This window comes from Camelina sativa, chromosome 3 (genome assembly GCF_030686135.1).
Source record: "Camelina sativa cultivar CO46 ecotype springtype chromosome 3, ASM3068613v1".
Classification (NCBI taxonomy): Eukaryota; Viridiplantae; Streptophyta; class Magnoliopsida; order Brassicales; family Brassicaceae; genus Camelina; species Camelina sativa.
Genome location: NC_141882.1, coordinates 25,966,771 through 25,993,958, shown reverse-complemented (window position 1 = coordinate 25,993,958; position 27,188 = coordinate 25,966,771). Strand labels below are relative to the sequence as shown.

Sequence of the window (27,188 nt, the reverse complement as noted above, 5' to 3'; positions counted from 1 at the left end):
GAGTATGTCAATTTTACAGTAAAAGTATCTAAAATTTTATACAACATTTACCATGCAAACTTTATAGTAAAGAGTCATATACTCAATCTTTTGCATATTATTTTACTAATGAAAGTAGTTGAATTTGATTTTATTGATTTTGCACTATTTAAATAATCTGATTATCAAAGATTTATATATATATATATATGTATATACGTATATATATATATTTGATAATAACTATTAATGATTTTTATTTCATTATTATTTTAGCATTAAAAATAAAACTAACTAATTATAAGAATGAATACATTAGAGATATCTAAAAATATTTAGATATTGAATTGAATATGTTTTTTAATCATGAAAACCCAAAATGTTTATATATAATATTTATTATTTTGATTTTTAATAGAAAAAAAATTAATACATTTTTTTTTGTCAACGCTGGAGTCAATATCGGTTTTCGCAGGAGTTAGTCGACCGGTGTACCAGATTGTATGTCTATGGTGTTGACCACATAACGTCATATAGTTTATGCATGTGGCCATGTAATACATATACTTCGTGTAATTAAAGATACAATAGTATATTTAGTATGTGTGACCATGATTTCTGTTATACTTCATGTAGCTACCCATCTTTTTCTTTTAATTAAAAAAATATATAAATAATATTTATATTAATTTATTGTGAATTGTAAATATATAAGTTAAGTTTCTGTTTCACTTATACTCGTTTAATTGAATCATTTCACATATTACTTTTATATATGACTTCATCTCTGAAAAACATCTTTAGTTTTCAATTAATCATTTCGAATAACATTTATTTTTATAATATAATAAATAATATATTAGTTTTCTTGTATTTTTGGGTTAGTAGAAAAACTATGAAGGAACTAAGAAAGAATATTTTGTTATATTAATATTAATTTTATTTTGGAATATTATCTAGTACTATATGAGAAACCAAAACAAAAAGAAAATGTCAAAAACGCTTTTCTATGCACGAAAAATCAGATCGAAGACGACGATATTTTCTTACACACCGATTGACAAACTCTTAGATGTGCGAGACGCTCAAAAACCCTAGTTTATGTTGATGGATTGTTATGCTGGGCTATATATGTTTTTTGAAAGATGGTTTATAACACCTACATATTGAGCCATATCAAATTTATAAAGTTACTAACTTTATAAATTTTTGAGAAATTAATTACCAAAAATATTTTTTTTAATTGAAAACTTCATTTAGTAAATTGATGAGAATTGTCTGAATTTTTATAAAAATAAGTTTGATAATCTTGTAAAAACAATATCTAAATCATTATTGTGAAAAAAATAAAATGAGACTATTGTGAAAAGAAAAAAAAAAATCATTATCCGATCCTACCAATAATATAGTTTTTTTTGGCTTGAATTAATATTTTCCCCTAATTATCCACACAAAAAAACGTGAGTGGTATAAAAGTTCGAAGAGATAAGAAGCATAAACCACCCCACTAACCGGTTTTTGTCACCACTTTCGACAAAATTTTCTCAAACATTCTTTCTTTCTAGGTTTCTTCTTCCTTTCTCTCTGGCCAAAGGTCCGATCTTTGCTTCTCTGCGAGTGTAATCATGGACGCCGTGGCAGCGAATTTGGTTCAATCTTCCGTCTTACTACGTCAATCGTCCGAAAAGTCGGTAGTTTTAACACCCACCTGTCCTGGCTTCATGCGTTTCGTCGGCTCCGGACCTCAATTTCGTCTCAGAGTATGTCTTCTTCTTTATACTGCTTTTAATTCTCTAAAACCCATAAAATCAATTTGGTTTAGCTTTTTCATGTTTGTTTGTGATTTCTGATTCTGTGTCGAAAAAATCGGAACTTTTGGGTTCCTTTGTGCTAATATGTCTCACATATGTAATAATTGGCTTTGATTATATATATGCATGCAGAGCAACTCTTCTCTTAAATTCTCGAGACCATTGCAAAGCCGAACAAGTTATGTTAACTCTCGGAGGAGTTTTGTGGTTAAAGCTTCAGCTTCAGCTTCAGCTTCTGGTGGTGATGCTTCGACAGATTCAATCGCGCCACTTCAGTTGAAGTCTCCTGTTGGGCAGTTTCTCTCACAGATATTAGTGAGCCATCCTCATCTTGTTCCAGCAGCTGTTGAACAGCAACTTGAACAGCTCCAAATCGATCGAGACGCTGAGGAACAGATCAGGGATGATTCCTCTGTCCCTGGAACTGACATTGTTCTCTACAGGTTTGTCACTATATGACGATATTTTAATTACCATTTTCTTCTGCTACTTTTTAGGTTTTGGATTTTGAATTTAGATTTGTTTCTTGGGTGGGGTGTTTAGGAGGATTGCTGAGATTAAGGAGAAAGAGAGGAAAAGGGCTTTGGAAGAGATTTTATATGCTCTAGTGGTTCAGAAGTTCATGGACGCTAATGTTTCACTTGTACCATCCATAACCTCATCATCTGCTGATCCTTCTGGTCGAGTTGATACTTGGCCGACTCTAGATGGGGAACTTGAGAGACTTCACTCCCCTGAGGTTTATGAGATGATTCAGAATCATCTTTCCATCATCCTCAAAAACCGCACTGATGATCTGACAGCGGTTGCGCAGATTAGCAAACTTGGAGTTGGACAGGTTTATGCTGCTTCAGTGATGTATGGGTATTTCCTGAAGCGGATCGACCAAAGGTTTCAGCTCGAGAAGACGATGAGGATTCTTCCAGGTGGCTCATATGAAGGTGAGACTAGCATTGAGCAAGCAGGCCGAGAAACAGAGAGAAGCTTCTATGAAGAAGCAGAAGAAACCTATCAGGCTGTATCCTCAAACCAAGAGGTTGGTTCATTTGTGGGAGGGATCAATGCGAGTGGTGGCTTTAGCAGCGAAATGAATCAATCCCGGTTGAAGACATATGTTATGTCATTCGACGGAGAAACCCTCCAAAGGTATGCTACAATAAGATCAAGAGAAGCGGTTGGGATAATTGAGAAGCATACGGAGGCATTGTTTGGGAGGCCAGAGATATTGATAACGCCACAAGGCACAATTGATTCGTCCAAGGATGAGCATATCAAGATCAGCTTCAAGGGATTGAGGAGGCTTGTGTTGGAGGCTGTGACCTTTGGATCTTTCCTCTGGGACGTGGAGAGTCATGTAGATTCAAGGTATCACTTCGTATTGAACTGAAGCGGTCTATGTGGTTGGACTTTTGGTGAGGATGGATATGCCACATTCTTTGAGAGAGTTTGGAGATTTGTTCTTTGATATGTAACTGTGAACTGACCAACTAATATTTGTTGCCCTAGAAATTGAGTTTATCAATACCCATTTTATTGGTAATGATACATTCGCGATCAATTTGTGTTATTGTTCTGATTTACCGTTCCTGACAGCATTTTGCAAAGTGCATGATCAATATGTTCGGTGGAGAAGTAAGTTCATAGTTGTGGTTCGTTTAACAAAATTAGTGTCTGTACATGATAATTCTTGACACGAGCATAAATGGAGGCTGTTCTTAAAATAGATCAAAGATGCAGAAAGAAATAGACACTGATGATATACATATCGTGTGCAATGGTTTTGTGGAACCAACTCCCTATACTCGTGAAGATTATTACTCTTCCTTGGATCTCTTCTTCGCCTCTGCCTCCAAGAGCTCCAGGTCTTTGTTGAACTTGCAGATGCGGTAGATGCACCTGTCAATGAACACAATAGATGCCAGTGAGTAACGCAAGACCTCGTGAGTGTGTATAATAAACAGTTAATAGCTGATGAAGAAGTTACCAGTAGAGAAGAATTCCTGCAGCGCACAGAACCACATTCCTCTGAGCCTTGTAGATCTGCAGTTCACACAAATCGTTAGTAAGCAAGCTGAGACATTTCAGTGCAAGAGATAAGAAGAAACTATAAATATCAGAGAGTTCAATATGTGCAACTGATTCTGGCAAACTTGCAACTGCAGAGCAAAAAGTAACTGTGATGAACCAAGAATCAATCAAGTGGTGAGGATGCTTCACCAAGAATCATCAATTGCCAAGAAAGTCACAAGAAGATTGTATAAAAACTGAAGAACAATGAATGCTATGAAGACAATCTCATGTTTTGCTAATTGACAGTAGCTCAAGAGAGAGCTATAAATAACAAGATATGAGTGAGTACATCAATAGGTGATCGAGACCTTAGAAAATAAAAAGATGCAATTTACTCTAGGAGTGAGATACTGTTATGTTGTTCAATCGTTTATACACTAAAAATCTAATTTATACAAAACATCCTTAAACAATGAAAGCCAATTCTCAGATTGGGAGCAAGACTAATCAATGAGGATGATGAAACTCACAAACCTAACAATTTTGACTAATCAAAAAAAGATTCATAACACATAAGAACTCAGTCATAGAATAATAATCAAAAAGACTAAAAGGTTATATATAAAGTCAACAACAATGGATTTGGAATGGAGACTTACAGATTTCTCGTAGCGATCCCGTTCGGTAGCAGTGCATACCTCAGATGAACAAGAAAGTCTATGCTCAGCCTTCCAGTAAATATCTGAAAGAAATCACAAAAACGAAATAAGCAAAATATCACACAAAAGGTATAACCTAACCCACAGAGAATCCACTCGCGGCTCAAAAACCCTAACTAAATTAACACAAAATTCGATTCCGATTACGAATTAGAGAAATCAGATGAGCAAGATAAAGAGAGAGGAGGTTACCGAGGAGCTGGAATCCGGCGAAGGCGACGATGGAGGCAGCAGGTTGGAGAATCAACGAGACAAGTTGAACGACACGTTTCTTAATAAGCATAGGGTAAGGTAGAGTCAACACGAGGGTGATTACAACTTCGGCCGCTACCACATACGACAGAATCAGCCATTGCAACGCCATTCTTCTTTCTTCGCCTTCTCTTCTAGATCTTTCTTTTTAGTCTCTCTCTCTCTCTCAATCTCTTTCGTGTAAGGGTAGACGAAGAATAATTATTTATTATAGACGAACCGTGTCTGTGGTCCACCCGTCCACGTGCCTACGAAGCTTCTTATTTTTCATTTTTATCTTACTAATTAAGTTATTTATATATTTAACCTTGATGGGCTAATTTCGGCCCAATATCTCCATATACTGGTTAATTGCTGGAACCACATCAACGTTTTAATTAGAGATATTTGGAAAAATGATATATTTTTCAAACATAATTAGAAAGATTCATTATTTATAATTAGAAACAACAATTTTTTTTTCAGTCATTTTTGCCATTCAACAATCTTTTTAATTACACTTTATATTATTATACATTCCATTTTCTCCTTATTTCTTAATTATTTAAATAATTACTAATATAATTTTCTTTTAGAAAACTTTTTAAATACAAAAAATTATATATTTTTTTCTTTACAATTTGATATGAATTTTGTTTAATAATTTTTAAATATATTATATACATATTTTGTATCCGTACATATTTTTAAGTGTACAGATGTCTATACACATAATTAAGTGTATAGATGTCGGTATACATTATTAAGTGTACAAATATAATTTTTACCAACCATTACAGTACAAACATCTAAAATCCTAAGTATTAAACAAATTACATTTGTACACTTAATAATGTGTACAAACATCTGTATACTTAATAAGGTGTACGAAAACAAATATTGTTGGATAGTTTGATGTACATATACAAATATTGTTGGATAGTTTGAATCTATCCAATATGTTGGAAAGTTTAAATCGTACACAAATATTGTTGGACGTTTTAAATCTATCTAACATGTTGGATGGTTTAAACCATACTCAAATATTACTGGACACTGTGAATCTATCTAACATGTTGGATGGTTTGAACCGTACACAAATATTGTTAGACGGGGTGAATCTATCAAATATGCTGGATGGCTTAAACCGTACACAAATATTGCTGGATGGCATGCTGGATGGTTTGAACTGTACACAAATATTATTGGATGGTTTAAATCTATCCAACCTGCTGAATGATTTAAATCGTACACAAATTAAGATTTTTTGAATATAAATATATTTAAAATCATTAAAACAGAATGCATATCAAATTATAAAGAAAAAAATATAGATTTTTTATATGTGGAAAAAATTTAGAAACAAAAAATATATTAATAAATATTTGAATAAATAGAAAAATAAAAATATAATGAAAAGAAAAAAAAAATAAAAATATTATATATATAAGAGAAGGAAAGAGAAAGAAAGAAGTAAAAAAAAAAATATTCTAACAAAACTACTATCCCTATCTCTTCTATTCTCTATTTTCTCTCTTCTTTCTCTGCAAACCCATTGACGAAGATATTTCCGTAATTAACCCATCCTATGTGTCAAATTGATAATTAAGTACTAAAACCCCAACAAATACTTTTAATTATAACCTGTTTATTTCGGTTTAGAAGTTGTGTTTTTGACTTTTTTTTTTTTGTTCTCTTCTACGGAACAAATACAAAAATACTCACTCTCACTTCTTTCTTCTTTTTCTTCTTTACTTTCTCCTCCTTTCTGCCATTGTTGACTATCAAAGTCTCGATTTTTCTCGTCTCCATGTGAGTTTAATCCTATTCAATCTCACTTAAAGCTTAACACCATGGTTCCTCCAGCTAAAAAATTCATCAACAACCCCAACGGTTCGTGATCGATCCCTCGTCTCTCCTTCTTCTTTTGTGTTTCGAGCTCTCTGTTTTTATTAATCTCATATGTTAGTTGCATGTTCTTGACATATCAAATCGCTAGAGAGAGGTTGAACTTAAAGCTGTTTATTTTTCAATACTGTGCAATTTTGCAGATGTTGTAACCGAGTTCATCGAGGGTCTCGTTGAAACTTATCCTGGACTTCAGTATTTGGATGGTCTTCCCGAGGTTCTTAAAAAAACTCCATTTCGTTTTTTTTTCAATTCCTACCATTGGCTGTGGGAACCCTCAGGCTTATTCTGATGAATTTACAGATCAAAGTTGTACTACGGGCTGATGTCTTGGCTGCAAATTATGACAAGGTTGCTGTTATATCAGGTTGGAGTTTTCTTTTCCAAACCTAATTTATGTTTTGATTGAGTTTTGTTTCCGTGTTTATGGGAGCAATGTCGTTTTTGTGAAACAGGAGGGGGAAGTGGGCATGAACCAGCACAAGCTGGCTATGTTGGAGAAGGAATGCTCACAGCTGCTATTTGTGGAGATGTCTTTGCTTCACCACCTGTTGATTCTATCCTAGCTGTAAGTTACTCTTCCCATGTATCTTCTTGGTCTTCTCTTGAGTGTATCTAGCAAATGATGAATCTTTTTGTCTAATTCCAGGGGATTCGAGCTGTAACTGGTCCAAAAGGATGCCTCTTGGTTGTCACGGTATTTATAACATGGCTAGACATATACTTATATATGTAAAATATCTTTGAAAGACTATCCCTCAATCTGTTTGGCTGATCTAGTTTCTCCTTTAACTATTGCTAATAGAACTATACTGGTGACCGCTTGAACTTTGGCCTTGCAGCTGAGCAAGCAAAAACTGAAGGTTTCCAAATTGAGGTAGTTTGTGTATTTGTTTGTTTAGAATTTGGTAAGAGCATTGGTGGATAGAATGTGACATGTTCCCTTTTGTAGACTGTGATTGTTGGAGACGATTGTGCTTTACCCCCGCCGCGTGGCATAGCTGGACGCAGAGGTTTAGCGGGAACAATTCTTGTCCATAAGGTTTTCAGTTCTCCTTCTATCTTATTTTTCCCTTTATCTGCACTCTAAGCTAACATTTCTTAGTAGTGTTTGCAGTCGATCCTCATTTTGTTTGTTACTGGCTTTTCTGTGATGTCTAAGCGGCAGGCTCTTATGCACTTATATTTTTAATCATCCTTTCTTAGTTTTTTGTGTTAAGGATAGGTTGCTGGAGCAGCAGCTGCTGCTGGTCTTTCTCTAGCCGAAGTTGCAGCGGAAGCAAAACATGCATCTGAGATGGTTGGGACCATGGGTGTTGCACTATCTGTTTGTACGCTTCCAGGACAGCTTGCATCAGATCGTTTGGGTCCAGAGAAAATGGAACTTGGGCTTGGAGTTGTATGTTGTTTCCCTTCATATTTTCTTATAATGCCATAGGAAAGTGAGAGCACATTTCTGTTTCTTGTATTTTGACTTTTATTCTTGCTAATTTTGAACCTTTCTTTCAGCATGGGGAGCCTGGTGCTGCTGTGGTCGACATTCAACCTGTGGAAGCTGTAGTTTCTCATGTGCTTCAACAGATACTGAGTCCAGTATGTACACAATTCTTGTTTCTCTGCTACAGTTTCTCCATTCCATAACCATCTTATTGACTATCTCCAAAATAATAGTGTTAAAAAATACATTTAGTGTTTCATTCATTGGCCTAAGCATTCTTTCTAACTGCAGGAGACTAATTATGTTCCAATTACACGTGGTAACAGTGTAGTTCTGATGGTTAATGGGTAAGCAAGCATAAGCCTGTAACAGTGTAGTTCTCATTTTCACCATTGCAATAATGTTATATCTATGATACCCAGTTACCCACATATGGTCTAATGAGTTTTGCTTAATTATATCTGAGTTTCCTATTGTTCTGCAGCTTAGGTGGTACTCCTCTAATGGAACTTTTGATTGCTGCTGGAAAAGCAGTCCCAAAATTACAATTGGAATTTGGGCTTGCCGTTGATAGGGTGTATACTGGATCATTTATGACGTCTCTTGATATGGCAGGTGACTGTTTTTGGTTGTGTCTATATAGAGTTACCGGTTTTGTGCTATTTCTCTCACACTCCCTCCCTTCTCAGGGTTCTCGATATCAATCATGAAGGCAGACCAGTCAATTTTAGAGCGTCTAGATGCTCCGACCAAGGCTCCTAGCTGGCCAGTTGGCACAGATGGTCTGTGAGACGTAAATAAATTGTCTTTCTTGTTCCTTTGGAACTTGTATTGGATTGTAAATTCTTCATTCTGTATCATTATTTGTTTCTGTCTTTGTCGTTTCCTATATGTTAAGATTGAATTTTACTTTTTTTTCCCCTGAGCTTAAGACGGATAAATCTTTCTCTCTACAGGGAACCGCCCACCAGCAAAGATCCCGGTTCCCCTGCCCTTCCAAGCAACGAAAAGCGAAGAGGTAAGCAATTAGTCAGCTTAGAAGGGGTTCAATGAGATGTGATAACCTGTAAGTATCATGAGAACTTGCCAGGTGATCATGCTAACTTGTTTTGCTATTTGAAGTCTCCAAGCCGACCTCAAGAGCTTAGTCAACAAGGGAAAATTCTTGAGGCAGCTATTGAAGCAGCTGCAACTGTAGTCATCAATTTGAAAGATAGTTTGAACGAATGGGATGGAAAAGTAGGTGATGGGGACTGTGGATCAACAGTAAGTCATGTTTTTCAAATGTTTGTATAACATAAAGTTTTGCATTTACGCATGTCTTAAATCTTATGTATACATCACCATTAATAGATGTGCAGAGGCGCAACTGCTATCCTGGAGGACATGAAGAATTAGTAAGTGGTCACATTACTCTGTGAATACCATTTTACCTCTTCTTCTTCTCTGTTTAGTTTGATTGTTTACTTGCAATTTATACCCTCTCTTTCTCGTTCTTATAGTTATCCACTCAATGATGCTGCTGAAACAGTGCGTGAGATTGGTTCGTCAATTAGAAGAGTCATGGGGGGAACTAGTGGAATAATGTAACTCAACGCAGTTAATTTCAATTTTTTTTTTCTCTATAATTGATCATGCATTTGGCATTAACTGATAAAGACATGGCACTGTCTGTCTGTCTCATCTGAAACCAGTTACAATCTCCTCTGCAAGGCAGCATATGCCGAGTTAAAAGCTAACGGTCAGCCAGAAACCACTTCCAAACACTGTAAGATAATGTTCCTTGTATTGTCGTTAACTATTCCAAAAGGCACATGTTCGCCTACTATGTTACTGATTTATTCTTGAAATCAGGGTCTGAGGCACTGAAGTCAGCAATCTCTGCTGTCAGTAAATATGGTGGAGCAACTGCCGGTTACAGAACGATGTTAGATGCACTCATCCCACCTTCAAAATTCCTTGAGGAGGTGACTTGCCAATAGTTGTTTACCTTTTTCTTAAAAACCAGAGATTATAATTTAACAAGTTGTAACGAGCTTTGCTTTGATTGTGAGCAGAAGCTGAGTGTTGGGGAGGACCCTATTACTGCTTTTGTTCTGTCTGCCGAAGCTGCAACCGCAGGAGCTGAATCTACCATTCATATGCAAGCACAGGTGAGCTTTATTGACTCTCGGTTAATTGGCTACAATATTGCAATCACTGAGCTCAGAGTTATGAGTTGGATGTCAAGTTTTTTGTTTATCTGATTTGACGGATTATTCGATTGGTGGACAGGCCGGAAGATCAAGCTATGTATCAGCTGAGATTCTTGCATCAATTCCTGATCCAGGCGCAATGGCTGCAGCGGCATGGTACAGCGCCGCTGCAAGAGCCGTGAAGGAGACGAGTCAGGGGTTGTGATCCGGTCCGATGAACTACTCTGTTTTAGGTTTCATCGAGCTTTATTGATTTCATTTCTGTTTATGGTTTTGTCGTCTATGTATATATTGTTTCTGAGTTCTGACCCGTTTATGTAGAAAACTACTAAGGGATTCTTGTGAAATGCTTCCCCTGTTTGTGTACAACTGAGTGAATGACATTTTTTTCTGCATACAGTGAGCAAATAATTACATCGATAGTTAATTAAACAGAGGCTTGATTTGGCTTAGCAATCATCTGTTTATGGTGGTTTAATCAGAGGCTTGCCGGTTCAGATGATATTAGGATTCTTCAGGCTCTTTTACTGCGGCTTGTCTACAAGATCCGGTTTTAGGGTTTTAGATGATTCTGCTCTTCACGTTTAGCCTGTAGAAATTTCAAGGCTCTCTGCTAGTTGTCAATTGATTCATAGGCTTGTTGATTTCGCCAAATGTAATAACACGTCATCCTCTTTTATAGCCAAGTCAGCATTTATAAATATATTTTTAAAATTAAATAATAAAACATGAGCGAAATGTCAAGAGGTTACAGTCTCGGTTCTAAACCACCTCTTCTAATCCGATTGTGAGGAGTGAAGTGGTAAAATATTTTACACATTTACATCGTAAACGGAACTAGTATCTCATTGACCCTAGCCGTGGTCTGGAACCTCGGGTTATAATCAGCGACCAAATACGCCGGAGACTTTCCTTTGCTCTTCTCGATAGGCAAAATCCATTGAGTGCCCTTGAGGCTATCCATCAGAGCCGCAGCTTCTTTCTTGGCTGCATCGTCCGACACGTACCCACCGAACTGCCTCACGGCTACGTAGGTTGGATTCCATGACTGAATGTGGAGGTCATCAGCCTGAGGTGGGTTCTGTTGGTTCTTTTTGGGGATGTAGAAGGAGACAGTGTAGACTGATTGTCCTGGCGTTGCTTGTTGTGTGATCACCGGTGCTGTCATGTTCATCTTCACCTTATCTTTGTTTTTTCCTTGTATGTAACTAAATAATCTGTAACGTACCCCAAAAACAAACTCAGTTTCGGTTTCACTTGTTAACACAAATTACTACATTCGGTACTTATGATAAGAATAAAATCTTATTCGGTTATTTGTTTTTGGACTTGTTTCTTTTCTAATTGTGGAGTAACTTATTTAAGTTATATAACAAAAAGATTGTATATTAGATTGAAAATGTAAGTTACCTTTGAAAACCGGTTTTGGTGGCTTGAGTCATGGATGTTGCGGAGATAGGACCAGTGGAGATCCATACCGCAGTGTTATACAAGCGGATCTCATAGGCGTATCCGGCCTCTACCAATTTAGAGGTAGGACACGCGTAGTGGTTACACGTCCCCGGCCGCATCCCATTAGATGGAGTCCATGGTGCGGGAACCTGAGCAGCAGATGATCCAACCACGACTAGGCTCAGGCAAAATAACAGTTTTAAGATGTTGAAACCGGTTTCCATGATTGATGAATAGAGTTATTTAAAATGAATATTTTGGTTTTGTTTAGATTCTCATTGAAATGTCTTGTGTAAATGGAGTATTTATAGATGGATTTTTGGGCAATGAGATGATAAGAATAGAGTATTGTACAAGTTATTAATATATTTGACTAGTTAAACTTAGTACAAGTTTGAACTCTAATTTGGATTCAGATATGTCAAGGAAGTTATGAAATGCTTTGTGGATAATTTGATAAATGTTTGCCCATCCCTATATCAGAGCGGATATTTGCCTAAAAAAGGTTCATTAATTCATTTCTTATTAGTAACATATTGTTAGTCAACAAAATTTAAATTCCAAAAAAAAATATTAATTGGGACTTCTATTTTTTTTTATAGAGGCAGAATATTAAATCAGTGAGTAAAATTGCACAGTTTTATTTAAAAAGATAATAATTAAGAAGTGATCTATATTCAACTAAATAATGAAAAATATTATTATTATCAATTTTTGTGTAGAGAAAATTATTTTTCATTATACCTAATTCAACTAATGGTAAAATGGGAAAACTATTGTTCACTATAACTAATTCAACTAGCTACCCAGACTTTTTATAAATATAATAAGGTGGAACCATAATTGTATATATGTATCGATGACTTACTGAATGCATATAATTTTGTATAATAAAATAGTAAAATCAATATAAGATATTAATGATGAATTGATTCTATTTTGAGTCAGACCAAACGTAATGTTTTTATTTTATATTACATTTGAGTCTCTTCATATATATATGCTGGTCCTTTAATAGAAGTTGTTTTGTAAACCAAAGCACAAGCTGTTTCACTTTTGATTTCTTCTTAATTTTTGTTTAAAGTTTAGTCTTTCTTTGTTTGTGATCAATTTTAAGGATCATAAAGGCACATGACGAGTTATGCTTTCCCAAGTATTGTTAAGATGTTGTGGACTTGTCGAAGGAGATGAGAGCAGCCGCTGAGACGGGGACCATTGTTTTTTTTTTTTTTCTGAAAGCACTAACAAAGGTTGAACTCAATTGAAGTGGTTCTTTTTGGACTTGTAAGAGGAGCAATTTCGTTAAAAAGATGTGATCGTCTATAAAATTCCGCGTAAAATGGTACTGTGTGGACAAAAACTCACAAATGTTGATGTTTCAGTTTCCACTGCGAACAAACTTGTTTCGTGTGGACCAGGCACGTAACTCTCTGGACTTCGGCCTAAGACAACCATACAAGTATCGATACTAATAAAAGTCCACATTTTTATTACCTCTATTTTTTAAGGAAGCTACAAACGCATGTGCAGCCTCTCTAGTGAGACCAAATGCTTATATTTCTTGTGAATTATGGGTGTTTTGAACTTCACTTTTTTCTTTTTAATAATTTAATAAGACTATAAAAAAACAAATAACATTAATTGTGATTAAAAATATAGTTTTATTATTTTGCATACCAAATTTTATTTCAAATCAACCATCATTAGTCCCGTGATAATGATAGTATAGATATATTGATTATATAAGATCGTAAATAAATTAAAACATACTCACATCACATAGAAAAATTAGTATGTGATAGCAATAAAACTTGAACATCGGGATATGTTCGGCAGCTTTGGCAGAACTGTGGGGAGTATATTAGGGTTTATGGATTGCATGGGAGAGACGGATTAGATGGTTGGAGTTGGAGGTGGATTCTAAAGTGGTGGTTTGTTTTCTTGTGATAGGAATTAGCAAGGCTCATCCGATGTCGTTTCTGGTACGTTTGTGCTATGTCTTCATTTCACGGGACTACACTGTCCGTGTTACTCACACATATAGTGAGGCTAATCGTCTTGCTGACGAATTAGCAAACTATGCTTTTTCTTTGCAGTTAGGTTTTCATTCAGTTGATACTGTTCCGAGTGGTGTTGAGTCGATTCTTTCAGATGATGTCCAGGGGTCGCAGCTCCTCGTCGGATTTGTCTTTAATTTTGAGTTTGAATAAATAAAGGGGGACTTAGTCTCCCCTCCCTTACCAAAAAAAAAAAGGGGGAAAAGAGAAAGTAATTAATTTACTTGAATTGCCAATGTAGTAGACCAAAAATAATCTCCAATTGAAAAAAAGGAAGGTAATTAATTGATTTGAATTGCCTAACAATATTTTATGTTAAGCCTCTTTGCAATGATAACATCATATATACTGTAATTTCATTTTCTAAGTTCATGAGTCAAGAACATTCTCTCTTTTTCATTCATGTCTCTCTCACAAAACACATCCTATATATTACCAAACAAAAGAGTCGGTATCGATGCACCTGATCGTGTTGATCAAATATGTAAGCTTCCTGATGATATGTTGCTCAAGATCTTATCAGAATTGACCACAGAAGAAGCGATAAAGACATGTGTTTTGTCCAAACGATGGGAGAATACGTGGAACCAAATGTCAAATCTTTGCTTCGACATGCGAAAGATCATCACCATCAATGGGATTGTTCTTCCAGAGCTATTAGATCGTGCTGCTAAATTGATAACCAAGGTTCTTTTTATATCTCTCTCAATAATTTATCATACAATTTTCAATCATTTTTTATTTAAACAATGGATGAAAATCGAATATCTACAACCTTTTGAAACTAATTTGAATCAATGTATGAATGTGAAATCATAGACATTTGTATGTATAAATTATGGATAATCCACTGAAAAATAATCAAGATAAGACCTATGATGTAATATATAACAAATAACCCAAAAACACAACTTATAACATTTAAGGATGATAGTTAATTACCGGGAAAATATTTGCGCCCAAATAACTGAAAATTTAAACAGCCAGAATTCTTATTTTGAATAACATATAACGGCATTTTGCATGAAACATTGTGACATCTAAAATCTTTTTTTTTGTCAAAGATATTTGAAAAAAAAAAATTATGACCTATAGATCCGAGTGTGTGTAATCTAGAAAAGCATGATCTCATGTCTTCTTCCACATGGAATAAATACATGCATACATAAAATTACGTTGTTTATGTCTGTTAATCTAATGGATTTAACAATTGATGTGCATCACAGAGCCATCTTAATGAGAATATTTTCCAAAAACATAATAAAATTATAAGAGTTATACAGATATTTTAGATAACAAATCTTAAATCTTTTTCTATAGAATTCAATATATATTGCATATGCTAATAGACTTCTTTTTTTAATAAGTGTTTGTCATTATTTAGATCTTAATCATTTTTGCATTTCAGGTTATAAATAATCACAATGCCCATTTAGAAATTTTCATAGTATATCATTACTCATACCAATTGGAAGATGGGATGCTTGATTCTTGGATCCAAATACTGACTAGTATAAAGAAAACCAAAAAACTTATCCTTGGAAATTTTAATGGTCGTCTCCTACCAACGCCTGAATCCAATGTGCTCAAGTTGTCCCCAAATACATTCAACCATCCATACCTAACAACAGTCTCGCTATATCAATACATATTAAAGGATGCACACGCCTTTAATAATTGTAAGAATCTCAAGCACCTTGAACTTCATCAGATTTTTGGTGAGGTTAGTGTATTCAACAAAGTCATCTCCTCTTGCTCCTCCCTCGAGGTTCTTATCCTACCAATCTTTTTCAACAATCCAACTGGTCATCTGAAGATCATTGATCACAAAAATTTGAGAATTTTGTTCATGTCTTGCAACCAAATTGATGGCATTGAAGTGTGTGCACCTCATCTTGATATGCTCTCCATAGAATTTATCTTATGTGATATTGATAACGTCATTCTCGAAATTCCTAGACTCCCTTTTCGTAGAAATTATTGGGTTGCAGGAAAAATCTTTCCTCATACCAGCATTAATATCTCAAGCTCCACTAAGGTACAAGAAACTACATTTGGATATATATATATATATATATATATATATATAGATATGACATATTAGTTTCACATACTTGTTAATTGTAAATTTGGATCTCAGGAGAACGAAAGCAATTGGATGTTGACAGGTCCTGTCAACTATGTAACAAGACCCGCATCTTTATCTGTGAATGTAAATTTGACGAATCTGCAAGAAGTCGAGGTGCTAAGGAAAATATTAGGATTGTGGACTGAAAAAATGATAGAACTTGAAATATCATTTGAGGTATATCTCACTTTTATGCTTCAGTTTTCATTGGATGTTTTGATCTTAATTTTTTTTCTATTTAATCGTTTTGTTATACTATAAGATCCAATACAACATTTTTAACTTGTTATATATATATAGAATAACAATCTTCTTGGGGAAGAAGGAAATCCTTCTAACTGTGGAGCACAAGATAATATCTGGGAGAAGGTAGAACCGTTTCCCAACGCTGATTTTCGCGTGGATACTGTATGGATGTACAATTTCAGTGGTTCAAATGAAGAAGAGTTTGCACTAGCTTCACGTTTGGTGATGCAAAAGACAGTATTGAAGAAGCTGATGATCAAGACAACAACGTTTACTAAAAAGAAGAAAGATATAGAGCTGGCAGTTTCCAAACTAAATGAACTTCCAAAAGGTAACAAGGAGCTTAGTATCGAATGCTTCTACTGAGATTTGGTTTGAATCTATCTATAAGAAGTAACCCTTTAATTATTAGTTTGAAGATTATATCTTCTCAACTTTCAAGTTATTAATGTTTCAAAAATAATAATAAGATATAGACATAATGTTGTATTTAATTTTGGTTTTTGGGGATGTTTCGAGATAATATAATTTTATGTTGATTATATCATAGTTTTTTGAAGTTTTCTTTTAAATATTTATTACTTTACTACTAATAAAAGGGGCAATTTGAGCCTTCTCCTTGTGTCCACATCAGCAAAACGAAAAGCATTATGAAGAAGCCAAATAAGCAAGTAAATTCTCAAATCTAATTCTCTAATTTGTGTCATGGAATGCCACATATACCTCCATCATAGCTGCAAACTAAATTAAACGTCAAAACGTTTAATAGAAAATCAAAGCGTTATCCTTCTCAAAACTTCGTTAACGATTCGTCTCATCTATCTTTCCATCTGACTGTCCAAATTCTTCAACACTGATTTTCAACAACGTTAGAAACTCTTATTTAACTTGATTTTATGGGGTTTTCACTTCCAATCTTATTTCCTTTTTACCAAAAATCGATGGCTTTCCTTCAACTGACGTCGTTGTTCTCCAGTATACGTAGGAAACGTCTTTCGTTGTTATCCATATTTGAACAATGACAATTTCAAAAGAGAAGAGACAGAGACCGGATACATGCTATTGTGATGGAGCAAGAGAAGAAGATATCTTGGTGTCAAATTACTTGATATATGAATTGTGAGTAACCATGGCTTCCTTGACATATAGTTATTAGTTTCATCAAGTTTGTATGTGTTAGACTAAGAAGATAATGATGAATATGAGAAAGCTTTATTGTAGAAAATCAGAGAGGCTCTTCCATTTAAAGGCGTGTTTTGTAGAAATTCTTCGTTGCCCAATCAGGCATAGGTTTTCTCTTTACCAACACAAAGACAAAAAAAAAGATGCCAAGAAAAACGATTCTTGGTCTCTGGTTCATCCAACAACTTGGACACTGTAAGTATTACTTCTTATGATTTAGATAGTTTCCTAGAGATAAATCTACATATGTTTATAAGGTCAAGATATTTTCTTAACATTCACAATTGTCTTCTCGCTATTTTACATTTACAATATGTGCTGATAGGCAGGTGAATCATCAGCAAGCTTGGTGTCTTCTAGCCAAGCTTTTACAATCTCCCGCCTCACTAAAAACGTAGAATATTGCTCTCTTCATAACAAATCAGCTCAAGAAAACACGAAGATTACCTATGTTGAGTCTGAGATTGTTGCCATTGCCATTGCCGCAGTAGGAAAAGCATGAGCAGAAATAGAGTGTACGTATTCAGACGAGCCCACTGGAGAAAACAAGACAAACTACCCGTCTTGGCATGAAGAAAATAAGGAAAATAAATGAAATCGTTGCCAGTTCAATTGAATGCATAAGTGACAAACAATTGAAAAAACAAGAAACAAAATTTAGAGATGTCCAAGTCAATGTAAATAATCAAAGAACACATGCATGTATATGAATTTTGTTTCAGTGGTGAGGGATGACAAAGAGTTAAGGGCGGTATCAAAGGAAACGAAAACGTTGACATGAGAAGGGAGAGGAACAACGAAGAAATATTCACGTTGAACCATCGTAGCAACAATACTTAACAAATTGAAGTTACCTTTAAATCTTAAACTATAGTTACCATTTACCAACTTACCATGATCATCTTCATATTATAAATAAATGTGTATATATATATATAAGTATTCCAAAAAAAATATAACATGGTTTATCAACTAATATGATAGTCAAATGATCTACGGAAAACAGAAAATAACTAACATATTCTAAAACACTAAATTTCTTTTGTAATAAGCTAATATAAGAGTCACTTAATAATATTAGAAGAGTATAAAATTACTAATATCTATATAATAATCAAACAGCTAAAATATTTCTTAACATAAAAAAAAAACTGCAGGATTACCCAAGCTAAGTTGAAAACAAAGAGAACCAAATCAAAGCCACAAAAATAAAAGATGATAAAACCCCTCTTTTCAGAAAACCATAATAACAAATAAAAGATAATATAGGAATAAGATGCGAAAATTTTATACAAATAAACATTCAACATTTTTTTTTTTTAAATTAGTACAATACCATACATACTTTTAAAGTAAAGATGTTAAATACAACATCACATGTTTTTATAGCATGTATGTAAGAATTTATTTTTAAAACACTAAGTTAATCAATTATTAAAATACCCGGGCGTAGCCGGGATTAGTCTCTAGTATTAACATAAAAGGAAAACTATTTACAATGTAATCACATTCACATTCATATTAAGTGTACTGTATCCAAACCCATCCGACCCGACCCGAATCGAATGTAAAACTAAAGGTAAATGGGCCAAGGCCCATAAAAGAGAAACAATGGAAGAAGGAAGAGTCAAACGAAGAAAAGAAGCGATGGTGATGATGAGAGGACTCTTGTCGACAGTCTCAAGAGTAAAGCTGGAGCTTGCGAGATCAATAATGTCTGCAACAACATCCGTACCATCAATGGCGGAATTTCTCACTAAAAGACCTTACTCTCCTCCTTCTTGGTCTTCTCATCTTCGTCCGATTCCTTCCCACACCTTCTCCCTCGCTCACGTACGTTTAATTTCATCCTCCTCCTCTCTATGTTTTTTTTTCTTTTTCCAATTCTCCATTACTTTCACTGATCATCTTCTTCTTATTATATTACTCTTCAGCTTCCTACTCCGATCCATCGATGGAATCTTCCTGGTCTTCCTAACGGCACTGAACTCTGGATCAAGGTCTCTCTTCTCCTATCTAATCTCTTCTCCTACTACGCTCTTCTTCTTCCTTTTTACCTTACCGTTTTAAAATAAAAATTTGGCAGCGCGATGATTACACCGGCATGGAATTGAGTGGAAACAAAGTCCGAAAACTCGAATTCTTAATGGCTGAAGCTGTTGAACAACACGCCGATACCGTAATCACTATCGGCGGTATCCAGAGCAATCATTGTCGTGCTACAGCCACCGCATCTAACTATCTTAATCTCAGCTCTCATCTTATTCTCCGTACTTCCAAGGTCTTCTAGCTTCTGATTTTTTTTTTCACCTTACGATTCCGATATAATCTCTGTTTTGTTAGACGTGTTTGTTTATGTGTGTGTGTGTGTGTGTGTGTTTGCAGCTTCTTGCTGATGATGATCCTGGTTTGGTTGGGAATCTACTGGTTGAGCGTCTCGTTGGAGCTAATGTTCATCTTATCTCTAAGGAAGAGTACTCTTCTATTGGGAGTGAGGTTAAAGTCCATTGCGTTATGTTTTTTACTTACTAAGAATCATGAAAATGACTTAGCCTGATTAAAAAAACTTGTTCTTGGTGATGGTAATGATAGGCTCTTACTAATGCTCTGAAAGAGAAACTGGAAAAGGAAGGGAAAAAACCTTATGTTATTCCGGTTGGTGGATCAAACTCTTTGGGAACTTGGTGAGAGTGTGTGTTCTCTCATAAGAAACTATTTTAGTTCTTGCTAAGTGCAGTAACATGTGTGCAGCTTTAAGCACTTGTTTTAGATTGAATAGACATTATTAATCTATTGCTTGACGAACCTGGTTTGAGTCCTTTTAATAGACGCTAATCGTCCAGGGGTTATATCGAAGCAGCAAGGGAAATTGAAGAGCAGCTTAAAAGTAGACCTGATGGCCTTAAATTTGATGATATTGTGGTAGCATGTGGCAGGTTCTGCTTTTGCTTCCCTTTTGAATTTTTCTTATTTGTTACTTTTGTTTGCTTCACTCTCATTTTAGTTTTCTTTTGGATTGCTAGTGGTGGTACGATTGCTGGTATCTCATTGGGGTCTTGGTTGGGAGCTCTAAAAGCCAAGGTATACCCTTTCAGTTTTAGGTGCATCGCTCATAGTGAAGTTGACTGATGGCTGATCAGTTGAGTTTCATTCATTGTACAGGTTCATGCTTTCTCGGTTTGCGATGATCCTGATTACTTCTATGACTTTGTCCAAGGCCTTCTGGATGGACTTCACGCTGGTGTTAACTCTCGGGATATTGTTAACATCCACAATGTGAGAGTTCATGGCTTCTCTGTTTATGTGTTATCTATTTCGCGTTGGTGATTTCTCTTGGCTCCTTAGCAAAACACCACTAAGTGGAAAATTATGATACTAGCTTTTTCTTGTGTTCTTTCTGCAGGCCAAAGGAAAAGGATATGCCATGAACACGTCAGAGGAGCTTAAGTTTGTAAAAGAAGTTGCAAGTTCGACTGGTGTTATTCTTGATCCTGTTTACAGGTATGTTAAATATATTCTAGTTTTTCCTTTTTTTTTTTGGTGAGATATTCTAGTTTTTCCTTGTTCCTAGTAATATGTTTATAGTCGTCATTATCCCTTGAATCTCTCAAAGTAGCATCGTATTATATAGTGAGATTGACATTTGGGTTTTCGAGTGTTTATCTAGTGGGAAAGCTGTGTATGGTTTGATAAACGAGATGACCAAGAATCCCAAAAACTGGGAGGGAAGGAAGATATTGTTCATACACACCGGTGGGCTTCTTGGTTTGTATGATAAGGTTGATCAAATGGCTTCTCTGATGGGTAATTGGTGCCGGATGGATGTTTCAGAATCCGTACCAAGAAAAGATGGTGTTGGAAAAATGTTCTAGCATAACATAATCTGATTTGTAATATTCCTATGAAGATGAGACAGATTGAACTGTGCATTTGGCAGTGAATAAAAAAAACTCATTTCTGTTTTTCTATTCTCATGTAGTAAATGGCTCGAAGATTACGATAAATAAATTGGTGTGGTCACTCTTTCAATAGCTTTTTAAAGGAAATTGAAACAGAGGAAGCTCCTAACCACTTGACCAGAGCCAATGGTCAGATCTAAGAGTCTAGTTCATGTTCCAACCCCACTGCATTTGCTTTTGATGTTAGTCAGATTTTATAACATCCAGACATCTTGAAGTACTTTTGTATGTACTGATCCTAGTAAGTGTAAATTTGCGAGTTATTGAGAGATGGCTGCAACCACCACTTTAGGGTCCAAAAAAGAGTGAGCAAACAAACTTTTATTAGTGAAAATATATCATTTTGACGCAAATTTAGCAATTAATTGTTAGATTAACACTTCATTTTATCCAATAACTAGAATGACACAATTTTGACGTAAAAAAACAAAAATAACCCAGAAACTTTTTAAAAAAAATCTTTTTTAAAAAAAAAACGAAAAATCAAAAATTATTGTATTTAATATTTTGATTTAAAAATATGATTAATGAAAAATAGAAAATAAATAAAAAAATATGATGTTTATTTTTAATATAATTTATAAAAATAAAATATAATTTAAAATATAATGTATTAAAATAATATTATTGAAAAGATATGATTTAAAAATATGAAGTTTAAGATTATATAGTCTATAAAAGTTTTATAAAAAATATAATGTATGAAACTATAACTAAAAAATAATGTATATAAAAATATAAAAATAAGATTTATGAAAATATAATATCATATATAAAAATATGATTTTAAAATATGATGCTAAAATTTTTAATATGATTTAGGAAAATTAAATGTATAAAATATGCTTTAAATATATGAGTTTAAAAATATGATTTATAAAAAATATAATTAATAACAATATGACTGAAAAAAATATAACTTAAAACAAATTTGTTGTTACTATATTTTACATCTAATAAATTTGTTATCAAACACCAGATTTTTGGAAGCAAACAAAAAAACTGTCATAACGTAAACAAATCTGCCATAACATATGGTGTTCACATAGGTCATATTAGCAATTTTTTAAAAACGATATAAATCTGTTATCAAACGACAGATTTTAACGACAGATTTTTGGTTAAATTAAAAAAACTATTGTAACTTTAAAAAAATATGTTATCATTAGAGGTCAACCTAGTAATTATTTCTCTGTAAAAAATCTGTCATGTTACGACAGATTTTTAATCAATAAAATAAATCTGAAATAACTGTGAAAAATAAATCTGCCAGATATTATATCAAATCTGTCATATATTGTGAAAGTATGTGGTGTCTTTATAAATAAGTCTGTCGTAAAAAATAAATATGTCGTCAATTATAAATCTGTCATAACTATAGTTAAAAAATCTGTCATCCAAAATAAATATGTCATAAATAAATCTGTCATATAAAAAATAAATCGGTTTGCAAAAACAAATCTGTAATACACAAATATATCTGTCACAACTAGTCCGACAGACTTTTGAAATATTTTAATTTTCTTAAAAAAATTCTGAGAGGGTAAATTTGACTTTATTTTTTTTCCTATTAAAGCAAAAAAGGTATTTTTGGCAAAAAAATAACTCATCTAACCCTCATTTATGAGTTACTTTAGTAATTAACCTGTTAATTTGAGTCAATCTAGTTTTTCTCCCATTTTATTATTCATACTAGTCGTATTTATTTGGATATCTCAATTCTCCAAAGTAAAAGTTAAATTCAGTAGAGCAATGCACATGGCTGAAATTGACATTTATAATCATTGATGTTTTCTTTTTTCTTCCTTTCATTCAAAACAGGCTTAACAGCAATATTCTAATCTACCAAGTAAAATTTTGAAACTCATTATAATTTTTTTGTGCAATATGCTTTATGCAAATTAAAAAATATCGTAGGAGTACAACAAGATGTAAAATTCATAAGATCTCGCAATGAACACATGTAAGACCTATGTAAATCTTTGACCAAAAAAAAAAAAAAAAAAAAAAAAAAAGACCTATGTAAATCAATATGTACTGTAGTACTAAGTACTAACATTGATCCACATCAATCTTATCGTTTCCTCTGTATCTATGATATCTTCTACTCATACCAAACTACAATAATAATATTTAATGGGTCCTATAAATGAAACTTTTGTCTGAAAACAAAAGAAATATGTTTGTTGAAAATATTTCAAACTATTTATCTAAATAGTCCATAGTATCATTATTGTTTTCTATGAAACACCAGCATTTTTGTAATTATTCAATTTTCATTGATATCAATCGTCGTGTCAACCTGATGTATCGTCCGTATATGAAAGAACTCAAATACCAAAAATATGATAAGAATTCAAATGGTTCTCTATCAAGTAGCTTTCTGTTGAGTACACCAATTTGAGGTAAAGAACAAAGTCACCAGTGAAAACTCAAAGAGCCGTCAAATCAAATTAGATAGAAGCAAAAAGAGAAAGTAAAATTGAATACACTTATTAAACAAACAAATCATACCACGTGATGACTTCCCACCACATTCCCAAAATTAGAAAAGTTTATCAAACCTTTGAAATCGCAGGTCATTTACATTACACATGGCTGTGAAAACGAGAGTGTTATGTAACAGTAAATTCATATTTGCCCCCACCAATTCTCATTTATCTTAGATTTACCCCCCCCCATTGTTAAAACTTAAAACTAATCATCAATGCATCCATTGACCTTTTAACATAGTCTGATGAGTCCCACACGTTGTCATTTCGCTGTCCACTAATTTTTTTTGACCGGAGGTCAAAATAATTTGACTTGATGTTGAGAAATGATATGTTCAGAGAATCGAATGTTTTTTCATTTGTGTGTGTGTGTAAATATGCTTATATGACTAGAAGAGAAATGTAAACTACATCTGATGGCATAACTCTAAGAGTATTTGTAGTAAATAACTATCATCTCTCTTCAATTACAATTACTTTTATACTCATTTTATATATTACATGTTATTTTACAAAATAATGCAAAAGCACCTTTAATCTCTTTTGAAATTTTTGTAGTTCTGTTGCTTTTAACGTTCGTCATTTTTCATTGTAAGTTGTTATTTTCAAATTTTAACAAAAACACTTAATCTCTTTTAGAATTTTCGTCGTCATGTTGTTTTAAACTGTTCGTCACTTTCTTTTGTACCATGTTACTTATTCGAATTACACATGAGAACAGAAGATCTATCTATTTCATGTTATTTATTAGTTATTATATGTTTTTTTCAAAATTACAATATGCTGTTGTATAATCCTCTTTCAATACATTGTATTTTTCTGAAAACCAATGTATTTTTTAGAAATTCAAGCTATTTTTCAATTGTTGTGTTATTTTTATGTGATCCATGTTATTTTTTACATTATCATGGTTTTTGTTTTTTTTCTTCACCTCGGTCCCACATCTCTCATTCTCTTAGTTGCAAATGGGGAGTAAGAAAAGGGTAATTTGGTCACAAGTTTCTTTTCATATGTGGGTCCATAGTTATTTTCCAATGAAAATAAACCTATAGTCATTTTCTTAATTCTATTTGGATTTTTGGATTCATAGTTATTTACTAATATTACCCTAACTTTAAAACATAACTGGGAATTGTAAAATATCCGATGACTACAAAAAATCTTGTGTATACTATTGATAACACAAAGTTAATTTTTTTAAAAAAAATTTACACGGATAAAAAGAACGGTAAGCGATACAAATGATTTTTTTTGTTCTTCTTGTGATTATTATGCCATGGATGAGGAACTGAAATGTAGAACTAGAATAATTGGAAATTCAATATCAAATAACTAAGAATCTAAGTACCAGATATTATAACACAAATATGTACAATTTTTTAGCGGGTAAAAAAACAATAAATAGTAGAAATCACTATAAAATGTCGTTACAAAATAATAGTAAAAACTAAAAAGAAAATATCATTTTTAGTATCATTTTAGTAATGGTTTTATGATCAAATCGCGTATATCTCATACTGGAGTGGTATTGTTATCAATCAACCCAAATATTTACAATTTTTTCTCTCTACATATCATTATATAGTATTTAACCATTGGTTAATGGCTTACAAACGAAACTAAGAATTTTATCATTGGAACTTTACTTATAGTAGTCTTTGGTCAAACATTTTTCAATAATAAAATTAATTTTCAACCCAGACTCCAAATCAATATAAAACAAATTTACAATTAGACTAATTTGAAGCCAAGTAGCAAAGTATGTAACAAGTTAAACTAAAGAAACGAAAATTGAATTAAACTAACAAACCATACCATGTGATGACTCCACCTCATTTCCAAATCTAGAAAAATAGTTATCCTGTAAGAAAAGTATCACTTCCACGAAATCACATGTCATATTTCTATGAAACAAATTTAGAGAATTCAGTATATCTAATTACTTTATAGTAATTTTATATTAATTACCCCCACAAAGTCTCATTTACTCATCTCAATTAATTTTTTTTTTGACAGCCAAATAATTAATAATTTTTAGTTCCCAAAGCAACCTTTTTATGGTATAGATTTACAATTAGAAAAAAACTATATTTATCTGCAAATTTTGTTGCATAACAAAAGTTATATACACGTGTCATACTTCAATAACTCGTGACATTGTCCGTAACTCCTATATCTTCGCATACACGAACAACTAATTTTGGTTATATATGATATAAATCATCTTTGACTATGTAAGTAAATAGGACAAATAAGTCATAAGTAATAAATATGATACATATTTACAATAAGACTAATTTGAGGTCAAAAAGCAAATTAGGTAACAAGTTAAACTAAAGAAAAGAAAATTGAATAAAACAGAAAAATCATCTCATGTGATGACTTCTCTCCACCCCATTCCCAAATTTAGAAAATAGCAACACTGTCAAAAAGTATCACTTCCACGAAATCACATGTCATATTTCTATGAAAACAAATTTAGAGAATTAAGTATATCTAACAAAATTAAAAGTAAATTCATATGATTACACCCACCAAATCATATTTACTCATCTCAATTAATTAATAGTTCTTAGTTCCCAAAACAACCGCTTTATAGTATAGATTTACGGTTAGAAAAAAAAACTATATTTATTTTGCAAATTTTGTTGCATGACAAATGCTATATACAGTAAAACCTCTATAAATTAATAATATTAGGACCAAGACATTTTATTAATTTATAGTGATATTAATTTACACTGCAAATTAATAATTATTAATTTATAGATATATTTTTAATTGTTTATTTTTTTTAAATTATGAATTGGAACAATTACAGCAAAATAAGATTAAACTTTCGGATGTTATAAATTTTATGGTTTAGGAATTGAACTTGTAATATTTATAAAGCATTATTGACAGTAAATTACAAATACTATAAACAAATTGACTTATACACATGACATACATAAATTCAAATTTATGAATAATAATAATATTAATTCTCATATTTTAATAATCTGTCTAATTATCAAATTGTAAATGATGCATATCTAAAAATTAAAACTTTAAAATTTAATTATTTGTATGACATGTTATAAAATATTTTAGAGATATCATTATAGTTTGAAAATACAACATTACAAATGTTCTATAGAAATGAATTTTAGGAGAAACATACACTATTATATCAGTGAATATATATATATAAATTTACATGATTATTAATTTATGATATTATTGGGACCATATTTTACATTGAGATTTCAAAAAAAATATTATCTTATTATCTTATCGAATATTGTTAATTTTTACATTGGCCCGACTTGGGACCAGCAAAATTTATTAATTTATAGTGATTATTAATTTATAGAGTATTAATTTATAGAGGTTTTACTG

The 27,188-nt window shown here is 33.0% G+C and overlaps 6 protein-coding genes across 9 annotated transcripts; 4 read left to right on the top strand and 2 right to left on the bottom strand.

Annotated features, from left to right (window-relative positions):
- Positions 1-1,335: 1,335 nt before the first annotated feature.
- Positions 1,336-3,348, top strand: LOC104777762 (UV-B-induced protein At3g17800, chloroplastic). The gene is made up of 3 exons (XM_010502069.2): positions 1,336-1,739; positions 1,923-2,233; positions 2,334-3,348. Exons 1-3 carry the CDS (start codon positions 1,605-1,607, stop codon positions 3,175-3,177), a joined length of 1,290 nt encoding a protein of 429 aa, XP_010500371.2. The 5' UTR covers positions 1,336-1,604; the 3' UTR covers positions 3,178-3,348.
- Positions 3,349-3,410: 62 nt separating this feature from the next.
- Positions 3,411-5,040, bottom strand: LOC104777761 (uncharacterized). Its single transcript, XM_010502068.3, has 4 exons — positions 4,712-5,040; positions 4,460-4,542; positions 3,775-3,830; positions 3,411-3,686 (listed from the first exon to the last, which is right to left on the bottom strand). The coding sequence occupies exons 1-4, from the start codon at positions 4,881-4,883 to the stop codon at positions 3,605-3,607; spliced, it is 393 nt and encodes a 130-aa protein (XP_010500370.1). The 5' UTR covers positions 4,884-5,040; the 3' UTR covers positions 3,411-3,604.
- Positions 5,041-6,388: 1,348 nt separating this feature from the next.
- LOC104777760 (putative 3,4-dihydroxy-2-butanone kinase) lies at positions 6,389-10,686 on the top strand. 4 transcript variants are annotated; one of them, XR_015594446.1, is made up of 20 exons: positions 6,389-6,643; positions 6,802-6,875; positions 6,962-7,025; positions 7,114-7,226; positions 7,308-7,355; positions 7,464-7,535; positions 7,611-7,700; positions 7,884-8,057; positions 8,168-8,251; positions 8,388-8,443; positions 8,581-8,711; positions 8,786-8,889; positions 9,053-9,114; positions 9,219-9,362; positions 9,450-9,493; positions 9,599-9,682; positions 9,791-9,864; positions 9,951-10,063; positions 10,154-10,249; positions 10,371-10,686. XR_015594446.1 is itself a non-coding variant. In XM_010502067.3 (20 exons), exons 1-20 carry the CDS (start codon positions 6,604-6,606, stop codon positions 10,494-10,496), a joined length of 1,782 nt encoding a protein of 593 aa, XP_010500369.2. In that variant the 5' UTR covers positions 6,389-6,603; the 3' UTR covers positions 10,497-10,686. The 4 variants fall into 4 exon arrangements, 1 of the variants encoding a protein (XP_010500369.2); XR_015594447.1 differs by having other exon boundaries at positions 8,786-8,934; XR_015594445.1 differs by having other exon boundaries at positions 8,786-8,878; positions 9,951-10,094; positions 10,148-10,249; positions 10,371-10,407.
- Positions 10,687-10,984: 298 nt separating this feature from the next.
- LOC104777758 (uncharacterized) lies at positions 10,985-12,023 on the bottom strand. Its single transcript, XM_010502066.3, has 2 exons — positions 11,702-12,023; positions 10,985-11,508 (listed from the first exon to the last, which is right to left on the bottom strand). Exons 1-2 carry the CDS (start codon positions 11,965-11,967, stop codon positions 11,112-11,114), a joined length of 663 nt encoding a protein of 220 aa, XP_010500368.2. The 5' UTR covers positions 11,968-12,023; the 3' UTR covers positions 10,985-11,111.
- Positions 12,024-15,212: 3,189 nt separating this feature from the next.
- Positions 15,213-16,674, top strand: LOC104777757 (F-box protein At3g60790-like). Its single transcript, XM_010502065.2, has 3 exons — positions 15,213-15,838; positions 15,941-16,105; positions 16,229-16,674. The coding sequence occupies exons 1-3, from the start codon at positions 15,281-15,283 to the stop codon at positions 16,538-16,540; spliced, it is 1,035 nt and encodes a 344-aa protein (XP_010500367.2). The 5' UTR covers positions 15,213-15,280; the 3' UTR covers positions 16,541-16,674.
- Positions 16,675-18,961: 2,287 nt separating this feature from the next.
- LOC104777756 (bifunctional D-cysteine desulfhydrase/1-aminocyclopropane-1-carboxylate deaminase, mitochondrial) lies at positions 18,962-21,324 on the top strand. Its single transcript, XM_010502064.3, has 10 exons — positions 18,962-19,189; positions 19,291-19,356; positions 19,443-19,637; positions 19,742-19,852; positions 19,949-20,040; positions 20,200-20,292; positions 20,380-20,437; positions 20,519-20,632; positions 20,760-20,857; positions 21,024-21,324. Exons 1-10 carry the CDS (start codon positions 18,968-18,970, stop codon positions 21,226-21,228), a joined length of 1,254 nt encoding a protein of 417 aa, XP_010500366.3. The 5' UTR covers positions 18,962-18,967; the 3' UTR covers positions 21,229-21,324.
- The last annotated feature ends 5,864 nt before the right edge of the window (positions 21,325-27,188 follow it).

Bases quoted from the DNA above. Each gene is read 5' to 3' on its own strand.
- LOC104777758 (XM_010502066.3), bottom strand. From the start codon at position 11,967: ATGGAAACCGGTTTCAACATCTTAAAACTGTTATTTTGCCTGAGCCTA. The intron at 11,509-11,701 runs GTAACTTACATT...GGTACGTTACAG, and splicing joins ACCAAAACCGGTTTTCAAAG to ATTATTTAGTTACATACAAG.
- LOC104777757 (XM_010502065.2), top strand. From the start codon at position 15,281: ATGCTTGATTCTTGGATCCAAATACTGACTAGTATAAAGAAAACCAAA. The intron at 15,839-15,940 runs GTACAAGAAACT...TTTGGATCTCAG, and splicing joins ATATCTCAAGCTCCACTAAG to GAGAACGAAAGCAATTGGAT. The intron at 16,106-16,228 runs GTATATCTCACT...ATATATATATAG, and splicing joins AACTTGAAATATCATTTGAG to AATAACAATCTTCTTGGGGA.
- LOC104777756 (XM_010502064.3), top strand. From the start codon at position 18,968: ATGGAAGAAGGAAGAGTCAAACGAAGAAAAGAAGCGATGGTGATGATG. The intron at 19,638-19,741 runs GTCTTCTAGCTT...GTGTGTTTGCAG, and splicing joins TTATTCTCCGTACTTCCAAG to CTTCTTGCTGATGATGATCC. The intron at 20,858-21,023 runs GTATGTTAAATA...GTGTTTATCTAG, and splicing joins ATTCTTGATCCTGTTTACAG to TGGGAAAGCTGTGTATGGTT.
- LOC104777762 (XM_010502069.2), top strand. From the start codon at position 1,605: ATGGACGCCGTGGCAGCGAATTTGGTTCAATCTTCCGTCTTACTACGT. The intron at 1,740-1,922 runs GTATGTCTTCTT...ATATGCATGCAG, and splicing joins GACCTCAATTTCGTCTCAGA to AGCAACTCTTCTCTTAAATT. The intron at 2,234-2,333 runs GTTTGTCACTAT...TGGGGTGTTTAG, and splicing joins ACTGACATTGTTCTCTACAG to GAGGATTGCTGAGATTAAGG.
- LOC104777761 (XM_010502068.3), bottom strand. From the start codon at position 4,883: ATGGCGTTGCAATGGCTGATTCTGTCGTATGTGGTAGCGGCCGAAGTT. The intron at 4,543-4,711 runs GTAACCTCCTCT...GATTTCTTTCAG, and splicing joins CGCCGGATTCCAGCTCCTCG to ATATTTACTGGAAGGCTGAG. The intron at 3,687-3,774 runs GTAACTTCTTCA...GTTCATTGACAG, and splicing joins GCAGGAATTCTTCTCTACTG to GTGCATCTACCGCATCTGCA.
- LOC104777760 (XM_010502067.3), top strand. From the start codon at position 6,604: ATGGTTCCTCCAGCTAAAAAATTCATCAACAACCCCAACG. The intron at 9,115-9,218 runs GTAAGCAATTAG...TGCTATTTGAAG, and splicing joins AAGCAACGAAAAGCGAAGAG to TCTCCAAGCCGACCTCAAGA. The intron at 10,250-10,370 runs GTGAGCTTTATT...ATTGGTGGACAG, and splicing joins CCATTCATATGCAAGCACAG to GCCGGAAGATCAAGCTATGT.